The sequence below is a fragment of the Gossypium arboreum genome, chromosome 10, assembly GCF_025698485.1.
Source record: "Gossypium arboreum isolate Shixiya-1 chromosome 10, ASM2569848v2, whole genome shotgun sequence".
Lineage (NCBI taxonomy): Eukaryota > Viridiplantae > Streptophyta > Magnoliopsida > Malvales > Malvaceae > Gossypium > Gossypium arboreum.
Genome location: NC_069079.1, coordinates 130,845,990 through 130,863,898, shown reverse-complemented (window position 1 = coordinate 130,863,898; position 17,909 = coordinate 130,845,990). Strand labels below are relative to the sequence as shown.

General features: G+C 30.6%; 1 protein-coding gene across 1 annotated transcript; it reads right to left on the bottom strand.

Moving 5' to 3' along the window:
* Nucleotides 1-15,613: 15,613 nt before the first annotated feature.
* On the bottom strand, nucleotides 15,614-16,090 carry LOC108462269 (AP2/ERF and B3 domain-containing transcription factor RAV1-like). The gene has a single exon (XM_017762239.1). It carries the CDS (start codon nucleotides 16,088-16,090, stop codon nucleotides 15,614-15,616), a length of 477 nt encoding a protein of 158 aa, XP_017617728.1.
* Nucleotides 16,091-17,909: the final 1,819 nt, after the last annotated feature.

Here is a 17,909-nt window from a genome sequence, read left to right as displayed (position 1 = left end):
TCACCGACTTGACTTATTTCAGGAGGAGGAATTATTGGGTAAACTACATATAAGGTCACTAAATTGTTGGTAAATTTACATTTTGGTCATTCAACTTTAGAAAGTTACAAAATGATCATTAGTCTATTCAAAACCTTTTATTTTAAGGCATTAAGTTATTAAAATTATTGTTGCATGGTTTTTTTTTATGAAATAACTTTGAATGTCGCAAATCTGTGAACCAAATTCCGAACAACTTTCTTCTATAGTCTACGACATTCACCTTAGATCTAAGATATGTTCTACTTGTTGATGGGTACTAATCTACTGTACTAATCATCGAATCGTCACTTGGAGCTACCTAGCCAATCATTTAAGAAAAAAACTCAATAGCCCAATTTTTTTAATTTCAGTGACTAAAACATAAACTTAGTAATAATTTAATGAACTTGAATGTAATTTACTCATAATTTCCTCCTCTAATAAGATATATAAGAGTTGGTAGGCCTTGAGTAAAAGAAGAAGAATTGCAACGTATTCAAACCTCCTCTTTTTTTTTTTGGCTCAAATTTTCAATGGCGTGCTAAATTAGGCCACCATTGGTAAAACTTTGACTTTTGTCTTATTAGAGGAGGAAATTATGGGTAAATTGCACCCAAAGTCACTAAATTATTAGGAAATTTATAATTTAGTCACTCAACTTTAAAAAGTTACAAAATTGTGTCATTAAACTATTCAAAAGTTTTCATCTAAGTCACCGGGGTGTTAAAATTGTTGCTGCATGTCCATATCTGTTTGCACTGCATGAACTTATTGAAAGCCCTCTGTCCCCCTCTCTTTTAGAGTTTAGATTTTTTTCTTATGAAACAACTTTGAATATCATGAATCTACAAACCAAAATCCAAACCATTTTCTTCTCTGACCTTCGACAATGATCTTCAGATCGACTTGGATCTACTATATGTTCTGCTACTTGTCGATGGGTATTGATCAACCGTACCGATCGTCAAATTGTCGCTTGAAACTAACTTAGTAATTTTTTAGTGACCTTGTGTATAATTTACCCATAATTTCCTCCTTACACAAAAGTTCGCCAACTGTAGAGGTTGAGTGAGAAAGAAGAATTGCAATATTTTCAATGCCCAGTTAATTATCCCACTATTGTTTATGGCTTTTATTTTTCAACCTCTACGTGGTTCACGAACTTTTGAATTATTAGAGGAGGAATTATTGGGTAAATTGCACTTAAGGTTATTAAACTATTAGTAAATTTATATTTTGGTTACTCAACTTTAAAAATGGTCATTAAACAATTCAAATTTTTTTAATTAAGTTATTGGGCTATTAAAATTTTTATTGTGGCCTTCTCTGTCTACACCGCTTGCACCAATCGAAAGTTCACGTTTCCTTTCTCTTCTATAGTTCAGATGTTTTTCATAAAACAATTTTGAATTTCACGAATTTAGAACTAAAATTCAAACAACTTTCTTCTCTATTATGCACTATTGATAGCCATATCAACTTAGATTTAAGATTTGTTCTTCTACTTGTTGATGGGTTCTGATCCACCATAGTACTGATTGTTGAATTGTCATTTGGAACTCGCTAGGCAAACTTTTGTTTTAAAAAAAAATACTTAATAACCCAATTTTTAAAGTTAAGTGACCAAAATGTATACTTAATAATAATTTAGTTACTTGAGTGTAGTTTACCCATAATTTCCTCCTCTAATAAGACAAGAGTTGGTAGAGGTTGAGTAAAAAAGAAGAATTGCAAAGTATTCAAAGCCATCCGAATTTTCTTTGTTTTTTTGTTCAATTTTTCAATGGGGTGCTACATCATGCCACCATTGTTTTCAACTTCCGTGGTGAACGTGTGTCTAATTAGAGGAGGAATTATTGGGTAAAATATATCTAAGGTCATTAAACTATTAGTAAATTTATGTTTTGATAATTTAATTTTAAGAAATCACAAAATGATCATGAAAATATTCAAAAGATTTCATTTAAGTCATTGGAATATCAAAATTGATGCTACATGACCTTGTCTTGTATCGCCTATACTAATCAAAAACTCTCTATTCCTTTCTCTTTTACAATTAAATTTTTTTTCTTGAAACAATTTTAAACGACATAAATCTACAAACCAAAATTCAAACAACTTTCTTCTCTAATCTCAAACATTGACCTTCAAATCAACTTAGATCTAAGATATATTCTTCTACTTATCAATGGCTGCCAATCTATTGTACTAATCATCGAATCGACGCTTAAAACTTACTAATAAGATTTTTTTTTAAAAACTTAATAGTCCAATGATTTAAATAAAAATTTTCAAATAACTCAATGACCATTCTATAACTTCATGAAATTAAATGACCAAAATATAAACATAATTTCCTCCTCGGTTGAGTAAAAAAGAAAAATTGCAATATTTTCAATGCCCCACTATTTATTTTTTTATTCGATCTTTCAATTCCAGTTATTGCTCACAACTTTTGACTTTTCAACCTCGACAGTTCAGCAACTTTTGCTTATTAGAGGAGGAATTATTGGATAAACTACATCTAGAGTCTAAACTATTAGTAAGTTTACAATTTTATCACTTAACTTTAAAAAGTTACAAAACAGTGTCATTGAACTATTTGAAAATTTTCATTTAAATCACTAGGTTGTTAAAATTATTGTTGCATGTCTATATTTGTTCGCGCTGCTCGCACTAATTGAAGGCTCTTTGACCCCTTCTCTTTTATAGTTTAATTTTTTTTCATGAAACAGTTTTGAATATCAAAAATTTACAAACCAAAATCCAAGCAAGTTTCTTCTCTGACTTTCAACACTGAATCGTTAGATCGAATTGGAAGGTATGTTCTTCTACTTGTCGATGGGTATTAATCAACTGTATCGATCTTTGAATTGTCGCTTGAAACTAACTTAATAATAATTTAAGGACTTTGGGTGCAATTTACCCATAATTTCCTTCTCTAGACAATTGTGGTGGTTGAATCAGAAAGATTAATTTCAATTTTCAACGTCCAGCTAATTAAACCACTATCGCTTAAGACTTTTATGCCACGAACTTTTGAATTATTAGAGGAATTATTGGGTAAACTGCACTTAAGGTCATTAAATTATTTGTACATTTATATTTTGGTTACTTAACTATAAAAATTATCATTAAACAATTCAAAATTTTTTATTTAAATTATTGGACTATTAAAATTTGTTTGAATTAAATTACAAGAGAGAGAGAGACGAAATTAGAACCTTCTTGAAAATAGTGCTAAATTCCAAACTAAAGCACATAAATTTGAGACTATATATATTTTAAAAAATTAAATTACTCATTTGAGTTGACTTAAAAAGTTTATTAACTCGAATAACTTAATTAAATTAACTCAATATTTTGAATCAAATTGAGTTTGTCACACTCCTAATTGATTTGGATAGCTTGTACTTGGCCTGAATTTTGTTAATTTTTCTTTAAAAGAAAACTATTATTATTAAGTTTACGATTTAGTCACTCAACTTAAAAAAGTTACAAAATAGTGTCATTGAATTATTCGAAAAATTTCATCTAAGTCATTAGATTGTTAAAATCGTTGTTGCATGTCCTTATCTGTTTGCGCTCCCTAAACTAATTAAAAGCTCTCTGTCCCCTTTTCTTTTATAGTTTAGATTTTTTTTTCATGAAACAACTTTGAATATCGCAAATCTACAAATCAAAATCCAAACAATTTTCTTCTCTAACTTCTTCACTGATTGTCAAATCGACTTAAATCTATGATATGTTCTTGTAATTCTCAATGGATTCTAATCAATCATACCGATCGTCTCACTTGAAACTAACTCTATAATAGTTTAGTGACCTTGGGTATAATTTACCCATAATTTCCTCCTCTAGACAAAAGTATGCCAACGGTTGAGGTTGAGTAAGAAAGAAGAATTGCAATATTTTCAACGCCCAGCTAATTATCCCACTATTGCTTACGACTTTTTGAATTATTAGAGGAGGAATTATTGGGTAAATTGCACTTAAGGTCATTAAATTGTTAGTAAATTTATATTTTGGTTATTCAACTTTAAAAATGACCATTTAATTCAAAATTTTCATTTAAGTTATTGAACTGTTAAATTTTTTGTTACATGGCCTTCTCTATCCACATCACTTGCTCCAATCGAAAGTTAATCTTTCCATTATCTTTTACAATTCAGATGTTTTTCATAAAACAACTTTGAATATTACGAATATGCGAACCAAAGTTCAAACAATTTTTTTCTTTGATTTGCGCTACTGATAGCTAGACCAAATTGGATCTAAGGTTTCTTCTTCTACTTTTCAATGGGTTCTGATCCACCATACTGATTGTCGAATTGTCATTTGGAGCTTGCTAACTAGACTTTTATTTTTTTTTAAAACTTAGCAGCCCATTTTTTTAAGTTAAGTGCCTAAAATGTAAACTTAATAATAGTTTAGTCACGTGAGTGTAGTTCATCCATAATTTCCTCCTCTAAGACAAGAGTTGGTTGAGCAAAGTATTCAAAGCAATCCTCTTTTTTTTTTTTCTTTTTTTGGTTCAGTTTTTCAATGCCTGCTACATCATGCCACCAATGTTTTCAATTCCCACGGTGAACTTTTGTCAAATTAGAGGAGGAATTATTGGGTAAAATACATATAAGGTCATTAAACTATTAGTAAATTTATGTTTTGATAACTAAATTTTAAAAAGTCACAAAATGATCACTGAACTATCTGAAATATTTAATTTAAGTCACTAGACTATCAAAATTGATGCTATATGGCCTTGTTTGTTTACACTGCCAGCATCAATCGAAAGCTTTCTAGTCCATTCTCTTCTACAATTCAATTTTTTTCTTGAAACGGCTTTGAACGTCATAAACCTACCAATCAAAATTCAGATAGTTTTTTTCTCTTATCTCCGACACTGACTCTCAGGTCAGCTTAGATCTAAAGTATATTATTCTACTTATCAATGGCTACTAATCCATTGTACTAATCGCGAATCGAAGCTTGAAACTTGCTAGTAAGATTTAAAAAAAAAATTAATAGTCCAATGGCTTCAATAACAACTTTTGAATAACTCAATGACCATTTTATAATTTCTTAAAATTAAATGACCAAAATATAAACTTAATAGTAGTTTAATGACCTTGGGTATAGTTTACCCATGATTTCCTCCTCGGTTGAGTAAAACAGAAGGATTGCAATATTTTCAATGCCCTACTATTGTTTTTTTATTCAAACTTTCAATTCCAGCTATTGCTCACAACTTTTGATTTTTCAACCTCGACAGTTCAGCAACTTTTGTCTTATTAGAGGAGGAATTATTGGATAAACTACATCTAGAGTCTAAACTATTAGTATATTTATATTTTGGTCTTTCAACTTTAAAAAGTTACAAAATGGTCACTAAACTATTCAAAACTTTTCATTTAAGTCATTGGACTGTTAAAATTGTTATTGCATGGCCTTCTCCACTCACACCACCTACACTAATTGAAAGTTTATCTTCCCCTTCTCTTTTATAAGCTATTCAGTGATATTTTGTAATCTTTTTTAAAATTAAGAGATCAAAGTGTAAACTTGATAATAATATAGTGACCTTGAGAGAATTTACCCATAATTTCCTCCTCTAATATCATAGAGGTTTAGTATAAAAGAATTGCAATATTTTCAAGGTTTAGTATAAAAGAATTGCAATATTTTCAATGCTCGATTATTCCAGCATTGGTCACAACTTTGTTTTTCAACCTCCACGGTTCACCGACTCGACTTATTTCAGGAGGAATTATTGGGTAAACTACATATAAGGTCACTAATTTGTTAATAAATTTACGTTTTTTTCATTCAACTTTATAAAGTTACAAAATGATCATTGGTCTATTCAAAACATTTCATTTAAGTCATTATGTTATTAAAATTGTTGTTGCATGGCATTCTTTGCTCACACCACCTACAACAATCAAATGCCTTCATTCTCCTTCTCTTCTATAGTTTAGTTTTTTTTTTTTATGAAACAACTTTGAACATCACAAATCTATGAATCAAATTCTGAACAACTTTCTTCTATAGTCTTCGACATTGACTCTTAGATCTAAGATATGTTCTACTTGTTGATGGGTACTAATCCACTATACTGCTCACTGAATTGTCGCTTGGAGCTACCTAGCCAATCTTTTTAAAAAAAAAAACTTAACAACCTAACTTTTTTAAGTTAAGTGACTAAAACATAAACTTAGTAATAATTTAATGAACTAGAATGTAATTTACTCATAATTTCCTCCTCTAATAAGATAAGAGTTGGTAGGCATTTAATTAAAAAAGAAGAATTGCAACATATTCAAAGCTCCTATTTTTTTTTGGCTCAATTTTTCGATGGCGTGCTAAATTAGGCCACCATTGTTAAAACTTTGACATTTGTCTTATTAGAGGAGAAAACTATTGGGTAAATTACACCCAATGTCACTAAATTATTAGTAAATTTACGATTTAGTCACTCAATTTTAAAAAGTTACAAAACCGTATCATTAAACTATTCAAAAGTTTTTCTCTAAGTCATCGAGCTGTTAAAATTGTTGCTGCATGTCCTTATCTGTTTGCACTGCATGAACTAATTGAAAGCTCTCTGTCCCCTTCTCTTTTATAGTTTAGATTTTTTCTTATGAAACAACTTTGAATATCACTAATCTACAAATTAAAATCCAAATAATTTTCTTCTCTGACCTTCGACAATGATCTTCTGATCGACTTAGATCTAATGTATGTTCTGCTACTTGTCGATGGGCATTGATCACCGATCATCAAACTGTCGTTTGAAACTAACTTAGTAACATTTTAGTGACCTTAGGTGGCATTTACCCATAATTTCCTCCTCTTGACAAATGTCCGCCACTGGTAGAGGTTGAGTGAGAAAGAAGAATTGCAATATTTTCAACGCCCAGTTAATTATCCCACTATTGCTTACGACTTTTATTTTTCAACCTCTACGTGGTTCGAGAACTTTTGAATTATTAGAGGAGGAATTATTGGGTAAATTGCAATTAAGGTTATTAAATTATTAATAAATTTATTTTTGGTTACTCAGTTTTAAAAATGGTCATTGAACAAGGGCTATTAAAATTTTTATTGTGCGGCCTTCTCTATCCACACCGCTTGCACCAATCGAAAGTTTACATTCCCTTTCTCTTCTACAGTTCAGATGTTTTTCATAAAACAACTTCGAATTTCACGAATTTACGAACCAAAATCCAAACAACTTTCTTTTTTGATCTACACTACTGATAGCCAGATCGACTTGGATCTAATATTTGTTCTTCTACTTGTCGATGGGTTCTGATCCACCATAGTACTGATCGTTGAATTGTCATTTGGAACTCGCTAGGCAAACTTTTGTTTTAAAAAAATACTTAGCAACCAAATTTTTAAAGTTAAGTGACCAAAATGTGAACTTAATAATAATTTAGTTACTTGAGTGTAGTTTACCATAATTTCCTCCTCTAATAAGACAAGAGTTGGTAGAGGTTGAGTAAAAAAGAAGAATTGCAAAGTATTCAAAGCCATCCGAATTTTCTTTTTTTTTTTTTGTTCAATTTTTCAATGGGGTGTTACATCATGCCATTGTTTTCAACTTCCATGGTGAACGTGTGTCTAATTAGAGGAGGAATTATTGGGTAAAATATATCTAAGGTCATTAAACTATTAGTAAATTTATGTTTTGATCATTTAATTTTAAGAAATCACAAAACGATCACAGAAATATTTAAAAGATTTCATTTAAGTCATTGGACTATCAAAATTGATGCTACATGACCTTGTCTGTTTGCATCGCCTACACCAATCAAAGCTCTCTATTCCCTTCTCTTCTACAATTAATTTTTTTTCTTGAAGCAGTTTTAAACGTCATAAATCTGCAAATCAAAATTCAAACAACTTTCTTTCTTAGATCTACGGTATATTCTTCTACTTGTCAATGGCTGCCAATCCATTGTACTAATCATCAGATCGACGCTTGAAACTTACTAATAAGATTTTTTTTAAAAAAAAAAACTTAATAGCCAAATGAATTAAATAAAAACTTTCAAATAACTCAATGACCATTTTATAACATCATGAAATTGAATGACCAAAATGTAAACATAATAGTAGTTTAATGATCTTAGTTGTAGTTTACCCATGATTTCCTCCTCGGTTGAGTAAAACAGAAGGATTGCAATATTTTCAATGCCCTACTATTTTTTTTATTTATTCAATCTTTCAATTCCAGTTATTGCTCACAACTTTTGACTTTTCAACCTCGACAGTTCAGCAACTTTTGCTTATTAGAGGAGGAATTATTGGATAAACTACATCTAGAGTCTAAACTATTAGTAAATTTACAATTTTATCACTCAACGTTAAAAAATAGTGTCACTGAACTATTCGAAAATTTTCAATTAAATCATTGGGTTGTTAAAATTATTATTGCATGTCCGTATTTGTTCACGTTGCTTGCACTAATTGAAGGCTCTTTGACCCCTTCTCTTTTATAGTTTAATTTTTTTTTCAAGAAACAGCTTTGAATATCAAGAATTTACAAACCAAAATCTAAACAAGTTTCTTCTCTGACCTTCAACACTGAATCGTTAGATCGAATTGGACCTAAGGTATATTCTTCTAATTGTCGATGGGTATTAATTAACTGCATAGATCGTTGAATTTTTGCTTGAAACTAACTTAATAATAATTTAAGGACTTTGGGTGCAATTTACCCATAATTTCCTCCTCTAGACAATGGTAGTGGTTGAATCAGAAAGATTAATTTCAATTTTCAACGTCCAGTTAATCAAACCACTATCGCTTAAGACTTTTATTTCACGAACTTTAGAATTATATAAGAGGATTTATTGGGTAAACTTCATTTAAGGTCATTAAATTATTTGTACATTTACATTTTAGTTACTTAACTATAAAAATTATGATTGAACAATTTAAAATCTTTCATTAAATTATTGAACTATTAAAATTTGTTTGAATTAAATTACAAGAGAGAGAGATGAAATTAGAACCTTCTTGACAATAGTGCTAAATTCCAAGCTAAAGCACATAAATTTGAGACTATATATATTTTGAAAAATTAAATTACTCATTTGAGTTGACGTAAAAAGTTGATTAACTCGAATAACTCAATTAAATTAACTCAATATTTTGAATCAAATTGAGTTTGTCACACTCCTAATTGATTTGGATAGCTTGTACATGGCTTGAATTTCGTTATTTTTCTTTAAAAGAAAACACTTTTTAATTATTATGTAATGCTACATAACCATTATAGTTTTCATTTTCATAATTATTGTGTAATACTACATTCACTTCAGGGAATGAAACAAAACCAATGGAATAAATAACTTGTTATTTTACTTAATCATAAAAAGGCACGAGATCAATTAAGAATACTTTTAAAACTCTTTTACATCATCGGTTAACTAAAAATAATTACTTAATCTATAAATACATCATGTTCTTACACTAGTAACTAAATGAGATATAATTACTTAAGCTACCAATCCATTTCTTCCTAGGCTTAGATGAGCACCGGGACCAAATTCTTCATTGAACACATACGAAACCAATGAAATTGACCGGTTGAGTTGGTGAAGCATTTGGCATGCCTCGTAAATTTGCTTCATAAGGAAGAGGGTCCAAACAAGAAGGATGAACCACCCAATTGCCGGGACGATAAGCAATACCAGTACAACGGTGACGAGGCTTCCACTAAAGAGGCTGATTTTGGTAACTATGATGGGGTGAATGGATGAGTTATTGTTGTTGGTTTGAGGATGATGTTCGATTTCCCAAGCTGTAGCGTAAACAAGCACGGCAATGATAAGTATCAACATGAGCGCACTGTGGGTCTCAAGTGGCTTCATGGACTGAGGATACTTTAGTGGCATGAGAGAGAGGAGTACACCAATTGCAAGGGCCAAACTAGCATGCCAATTGTTGTTGGCTGTGCTACCATTCCTACACTCAAAAAAAAAAAAAAAAACCATGTTATTTTGGCTAAGCAAACATTCCTTCAAAAGATTGAACACATTAATATAAAAAATCAATTAGAGTTTGATTGAAATGATGAAACTGAATCTTCTTAATGCAAGTGTTGCCATTTAAATTTATTTTGGGTTTAAATATAAGAATACAAAAACACTTTTAAAGTAATATCATTTACTAAGTTAGTGATGAATTAATTTGTTATTCCATTTCAACCCACTTGTGTACCAAATAATTATTTGGCACACTACCATGAAATTTTTTAATTTCACAAGCAAAATTCAAATACCAATACCTAAAATGGGACATGTATCACTTTTCTTGTGAATCTTAAAAAAAAAATCAATAAGAGTTCAATTGAATCTTTGGGGATTTTGGTATCCAAAGTTCAAGTGCTGCTACTTGGAATTATTTTTGGTATAAAAAGATAAAAACACTTTAAAGTGATACTATTTGTTATTAAAAAGAAGGGTGAGCATTTGGTAAACTGGCAATGTATTTTTTTTTATTTCACAAGCAACCTTATAAAATTTGACACATCTCGTTATTTTTAAAAGATTTATTTGTACAATATTTTACTATACCTATAAGACACTTGTCAGCCCCAGCTTGTAGAGTCTAAAAACTTCACTAACTAACTGTATACCAAATAATTTCTCTCAAATAATAGCTTTTAGGTCTTTTCCTCACTAAGTTGATGTTGGGATAACCCGATAACCCGTTATTTTAACTCAACCATAGAAATAGTATAGACATGCATGAAGAGGTAATAACCTTTCCTCGTTTTGGTGGGCCTGGCGACCGAGAAAAACTCGATTGAATAAATCGGATGTAGATGACATTTCATGGTATAGCTGGCAAAACTTTCCAATTGCACGGTATACTAGCTTAACAAAGAAAATGACCCAAATGACAATAACAACCAAACCTAGACCGGGGAAAAGGATAAACGTAAGTAAAATAGTGGCAAGGCTTCCGGCAAGGAGGTTGATGTCATCGATAAGTTCAGGGAAGTATGGAGTGCACAAAGTTGTGGCGTACAAAAGGATACAAATCACAAACGTAGCCATGATCACACTTTGGGTCTCGAACGGAGATTCAATGTTACGTTCGGATTGGAATTTGATCTTCAAGAGGGCGTGGAATACAGCCATCCGAAGGCTGAAGTTCCTAAGTTTATGGTTGGTCATGCCGCTGTTATTGCTATTCCTGCCAAAAGCAATAAAATTTGGTGATTAATTAACGTTAAAACTCAAAAGAATAGCATTTTCTGGTGAGAATATGAAAAGGGGAAATGAAAAGAACTTGACCTTATCGAAGAACAATCCTTTCTTTCTCTTTTTGATTTGTGAACTTTGGTGGAGTAAAAGATGGCCGATACCTCATAATTTATAAGCTATTCAGTGATGATTTTGTAATTTTTTTTAAAATTGAATGATCAAAGTGTAAACTTGATAATACTATAGTGACCTTGAGAGCAATTTACCCGAAATTTCCTCCTCTAATTCCTCAGAGGTTGGGTATAAAGGAATTAAATATTCTCAAGCTCTTCTATTAATTGTCCCACCATTTCTCACAACTTTGATTTTTCAACCTCTACGGTTCACCAACTCTTGACTTATTGCAGGAGGAATTATTGGGTAAATTTGTCTAATGTCACCAAACTGTTAGTAAGTTTACATTTTGATCATTTAACTTTAAAAAGTTATAAAACGATCACCGGACTATTCAAAACTTTTCATTCAAGTCATTGAGCTATTAAAAATGTTATTGGGTAAATTATATCTAATGTCATTGACTTTTTTCTCTAATTTTGGACACTGACCCTTAGACCTAAGGTATGTTCTTCTACTTGTCAATGAATACTAATTCACCATAGTGATCATCGAATCATCACTTGAAGCTACTTAGCCAATCTTCCTTTTAGAAAAAAAAAACCATTAACAGTCTACCTTTTTTTAAGTTAAGTGACTAAAATGTAAATTTAGTAATAATTTAATAACTTTAAATGTAATTTACTCATAATTTCCTTCTATAATAAGATAAGAGTTGGTAGACATTGAGTTAAAAAAGAAGAATGGTAACATGTTCAAAGCCCTGTCAATTCCTCAAAGCGGTGCTAAAGTATGCCACCACGGTTAAAACTTTGACTTTCACAATATCCCTAAACTATTGGTAAATTTATAATTTTATCATTCAACTTTAAAAAGTTATAAAATGGTGTCACTAAATTATTCGAAATTTTTTATCTAAGTCATTGGATTGTTAAAATTGTTGTTGCATGTCCTTTTTTGTTTGCGTTGCCTGCACTAATTGAAGGCTCTCTGACTCTTATCTTTTATAGTTCAATTTTTTTTTATAAAACAACTTTTAATATCACGAATCTACAAATCAAAATCCAAACAAATTTTTTTTTCTAACTTTTGACACTGATCGTTAAACCAGCTTAGACTTAAGGTATGTTCTTCTATTTGTCAATGGATAATCAACCATATCGATCGTTAAATTGTCGCTTGAAACTAACTTAATAATAATTTAGTGACTTTGGTGTAATTTACCCATAATTTCCTCCTCTAGACAAAAGCCCGCCGATGATAGTGGTTGAGTCAGAAAGAATCATTTCAATATTTTCGACGGCCAGCTAACAAACCACTATTGCTTAAGACTAATATTTTCAACGTCCAGCTAATTTAACCACTATCGCTTAACTTCTAGATTAGAGGAGGAATTATTGGGTAAACTGTACTTAAGGTCATTAAATAATTTGTAAATTTACATTTTGGTTACTCAATTTTAAAAATGGTTATTAAACAATTTAAAATTTTTCATTTAAGTTATTGGGTTATTAAAATTTTTGTTGCGTGGCCTTCTCTATTTACAACGCCTGCACCAATCAAAAGCTTACCTTTCCTTTCTTTTCTACAGTTCAGATGTTTTTCATAAAACAACTTTGAATTTCATGAATTTACGAACCAAAATCCCAACAACTTTCTTTACTGATCCGCGCTACTGATGGTCAGATCGATTTGGATCTAAGGTTTGTTCTTCTATTTGTCGATGGGTTCTAATCCACCATACCTATCGTTGAATTGGCATTTGAGCTCGCTAACCAAACTTTTATTTTTAAAAAAATACTTAGCAGCTTAGTTTTTTAATCTGAGTGACCAAAATGTAAACTTAATAATAATTTAGCCACTTGAGTGTAGTTTACCCATAGTTTCCTCCTTTAATAAGACAAGAGTTGGTAGAGGTTGAGTAAACAAGAAGACTTGCAAAGTGTCCAAAGCCATCCTAATTTTCTTTTCTGGTTCAAATTTTCAATGCCGTGCTCCATCATGCATCCAATGTTTTCAACTTCCACGGTGAACGTTTGTCTAATTAGAGGAGGAATTATTGGGTAAAATATATATAAGATTATTAAATTATTAGTAAATTTATTTTTTATTATTTAATTTTAAAAGTCACAAAATAATTACAGAATTATTTAAAAATTTTCATTTAAGTCACTGGACTATCAAAATTGATGCTGCACGGTCTTTTCTATTTACACCGTCTGCACCAATCAAAAGCTCTCTATTCCATTTTCTTCTACAATTCAATTTCTTTTTTTCTTGAAACAGCTTTGAGCGTTATAAATCTGCGAATCAAAATTTAAACAGCTTTCTTCTCTAATCTCCGATATTTACCGTCAAATTAACTTAGATTTAAAGTATATTTTTCTACTTGTCAATGGCTGTTAATCCACTATACTAATCATTGAATCGACGATTGAAACTCACTAGTAATTTTTTTAGAAAATAAAACTTAATAGCCCAATGACTTAAATAAAAACTTTCGAATAAGTCAATGACCATTTTATAACTTCTTAAAATTGAATGACCAAAATATACTTAATAGTAATTTAATGGCCTTGATTGTAATTTACCCATGATTTCCTCCTCGGTTATGTAAAACAGAAGGATTGCAATATTTTCAATGCCTTATCTTTCAATTCCAGCTATTGCTCACAACTTTTGACTTTTCAACCTCGACAGTTCAGCAACTTTTGTCTTATTAGAAGAGGAAATTATTGGATAAACTACATTCAGAGTCTAAACTATTAGTAAGGTTACAATTTTATCACTCAATTTTAAAAAATTACAAAATGGTGTCATATGTTTGCATTGTCTACACTAAATAAAGGCTCTTTGGCTCTTTTCTTTTATAGTTCAATTTTTTTCATGACACAACTTTAAATATTAAAAATCTATAAATCAAAATCCAAATAAATTTTTTTTCTGACTTTCGACATTTATCGTCAAATTGACCTTGCCCATAATTTCCTCCCCTCGACAAAAGTCCGCCGTTGATAGTGGCTGAGTCAGAAAGAATAATTGCAATTTTTTCTACGTCCAGCTAATTAAACCACTATCGCTTAAGACTTTTATTTTATAACCTCTACGCGGTCCTCGAATTTTTAAATTATTAGAGGAGAAATTATTGGATAAACTATATTTAAAATCATTAAATTATTTATAAATTTACGTTTTGGTTACTTAATTTTACAAATAGTTATTGAACAATTCAAAATTTTTCATTTAAATTATTGGGCTATTAAAATTTTTATTGCATGATCTTTGCTCACAATGCCTGCACCAATCAAAAGTTCACATTTATCTTCTTTTCTATAGTTTAAATATTTTTCATAAAACAACTTTGAATTTCACGAATCTATAAATCAAAATCCCAACAATTTTCTTCTCTGACCTCCAACATTGACTATTAAATTAACTTAGATCTAAGGTATATTGAATAACTTGTCGATGGGTAATGATCCATAATACTAATCGTCGAATTGTCTCTTTAACTTCACTAACTAAACTTTAAAAAAAAAACTTAAAAAAAAACTTAACAATCGAGCTTTTCTAAATTAAATGACCAAAACGTAAACTTAGTAATAATTTAATGACTTTTGATGTAGTTTACCCATAATTTCCCCCACTAATAAAACAAGAGTTGGTAGAGGTTGAGTAAAAGAGAAGAATTACAAAGCATTCAAACCCATCCTAATAATTTTTTTGGGTCCATTTTTCAATGCCGTGTTAAATTACGCCACCATTGTTAAAGCTTTGATTTTTCAACCTAAAGTTATGGGGTAAACTCAATCCAAGGTCACTAAACTATTAGCATATTTGCATTTTGGTCACTTAACATTTAAAACATTACAAAATGATTATCAATTTTTAAATTAGCTTGGGCACTCCCTTTCAATGATTCAATCTCATGTTTCAAGAAGCAAAATCACAGACAATTTTCTAATATGATAACCAAAACAAGAAGAAGAAAAACTCTGTAATAGGACATGGAACGATGGAAAGATAGAACTCCATATATAAGGCTACAGAATGAAGAACAGACTTTCACTTACATTTTGAACAAATTGTGCACAAATTTAAATATAACATATGGGGATGACAGATATTACTGAAGTAATTTATTCATTTCAGACTGCTAAGATATGTTTCACAAACTGCTAGTCATGAAATCAGCTCCAGAAACATCATACCATACCTAACAATCATATATTGTTAAACATCCGGCAGGACTACTAGTCTTGAATAACTTCTCCTGTTGCGTCTGTTGGTTGTTCTGGTTCCAGAAAATAGCCGCACTCCTTGCCAAATAACAGGATTTTTCTCTTATCTTGTGCTGTTGCGCCTGTAGGTTGGTCTGGTTCCAGATTATACCAGCACTCCTTGCCTAATAACTTGATTTTTCTCTGAACTTCGATCTTATACGAAGCTTCTGCTTCAACATCCTTATAGAGTGTGATCAAATCCCCCTGGTGAACTCCTTTATTAAGGACAAATTGACGCCAACCACTGGATAAAACAGGCTTCTTGTAGGCACCGTCGTTACGAACATAGCAACGAAAAGGCCATGTGAATCCGTTTTTATCTTTAACCTCAAATGATTTGGAGCAATTACCATTTTCAAGCTCGAAATGCTTCAGTGAATTGTTGGGAACCGCCAATCTTTTCTGTATATCGGTGTTCGTTAGAACTTTCGAGAACAAGATCTTCATATTGGGGGCAAATATGGTGGACGAAAAGGAGTTAACCAAAACAAAGCTGTGTAATACTCCCAACCTGAATTTTTCTTTTCTTTTCTTTTTTTTTTTTTGGGAAGGTCGAACAGAGAAGATGAAGCTAGCAATCGCGCGAAGTTAAGCGAGAATTTTCCCCTGTAAGGCACTGGACTCATGTTTCAAATTTTAAGGGCCTGAGTCCCACTGACCTCACATCAATATTGGAAAAAATCCTCTAGACCTTCACCATACCCCTTTTTGTGCTCCCAACTATAAGTTTTTGACACGTGTTAAGGTTCTAGAACTCTGCTGTTAAAAGTAAAAAAAAATTGTAAGGGTTAATATATATAAAGTTACAACCTCTTTTGTAACCTATTTAGTTCCTAAATTTGTTTAGGTGCCCCACTAACATTATTAAAATATGTTAATATGACATTGACGACTAATAGCATCATAACACGTGATAAAAATTTAAAATAAAATATTTATAATTTATAATTTTTTGTCATATATCAAAATGTGAAACTATCAAATCTCACTATGTTATTGGTTGTTAATACCACATCAACGCCACGTTACCATATTTTACCCACGTTAGTTAGATGCTTAAAAAAAATCAAATTGACTTATGATTTTTAAGTTTAGGTACTAAATAGGTATAAATTGTAAAGTTCAAGTACCTTTATATATTAACCCAAAAAGTTAGTATGAAAGATGACGTAAACACGTGTCAATAATTTATAGGTGATAGCACAAAAAGGGGCATGGGGAAGAGGCAGAGGATTTTTGCTCAATATAAAGAATTTCAATGGCTTCTTCAAATCGTTTACAGCTACCCCTTCTCAGAAAATTCCCATGCCCCCCAAACAATTAGCTTTTTCATTTTTTTATATATAATTTACTAAAATTTTTATTTTAAATATTTTCACATTTATAAATAATAATTTAAATTTTATTAAAATATTTACTTAATAAAAATTTATCACACTTATAAATTAAAACTCTAATTCTATTAAAAAGCTTTTATTAAATAAATTTATATAATAATAAATAAAAATAAATTGATTCCATTTAAATTAGAGCTGATCATGGCCGGGTCACCCGGCCAGGCCCGAAGGTTCTCCCGAAAAATATGAGAGTTTGGGCAAAAATATAGGCCCGAAAAATAGGTTTGAACAGAAAAAGAGGCAAATTAAGAAAACGGGCCGGGCCAAGGCAAGATTTTTTTGGCCTGGCCCGACCTGGCCTGGCCCAAATTATATTTTATTTTATTTTTAATCATTTTAAATTTTTAATAAAATCACTTTTATTATATTTTCAACTTTTCTATTGTTTTAAGAATTGTTTTAATATCATTTTTATTTGTTTAATATTTATTTTTATGTTTTTAAATGTATTTAATTTATTATAATTTTAAAATCTTTTTATTTAAAAAATAAGCTAAAAAAATTAATATAGGCCGGGCCGGGTCTAGCTTGGGCTTAACAATTTTATTTTAGGCCGGGCTTGAAAATTTTTTAAGGCCTATATTTCGGGCCCAGGCCCGGGCCTAAATTTTTGTTTGGGCCTGTCCCAAACCTGACCTGACTCATGATCAGATCTAATTTTAATCTTGGATAAAATTGTAACTAATTTTCAAATTATATATTAACTAAAAATATTAAATTTTATAATATAAAAATAAAATATATTATAATAATGAAAAATTAATTCAAGTGGTTAAAAGCTTTGTGTTGGCATTTAAATTTTAAGATCCAAGGTTTAAGTCTCGACAATAACATCTCCTTCCCTAATTTGTAATGTATCGAAAAATGAT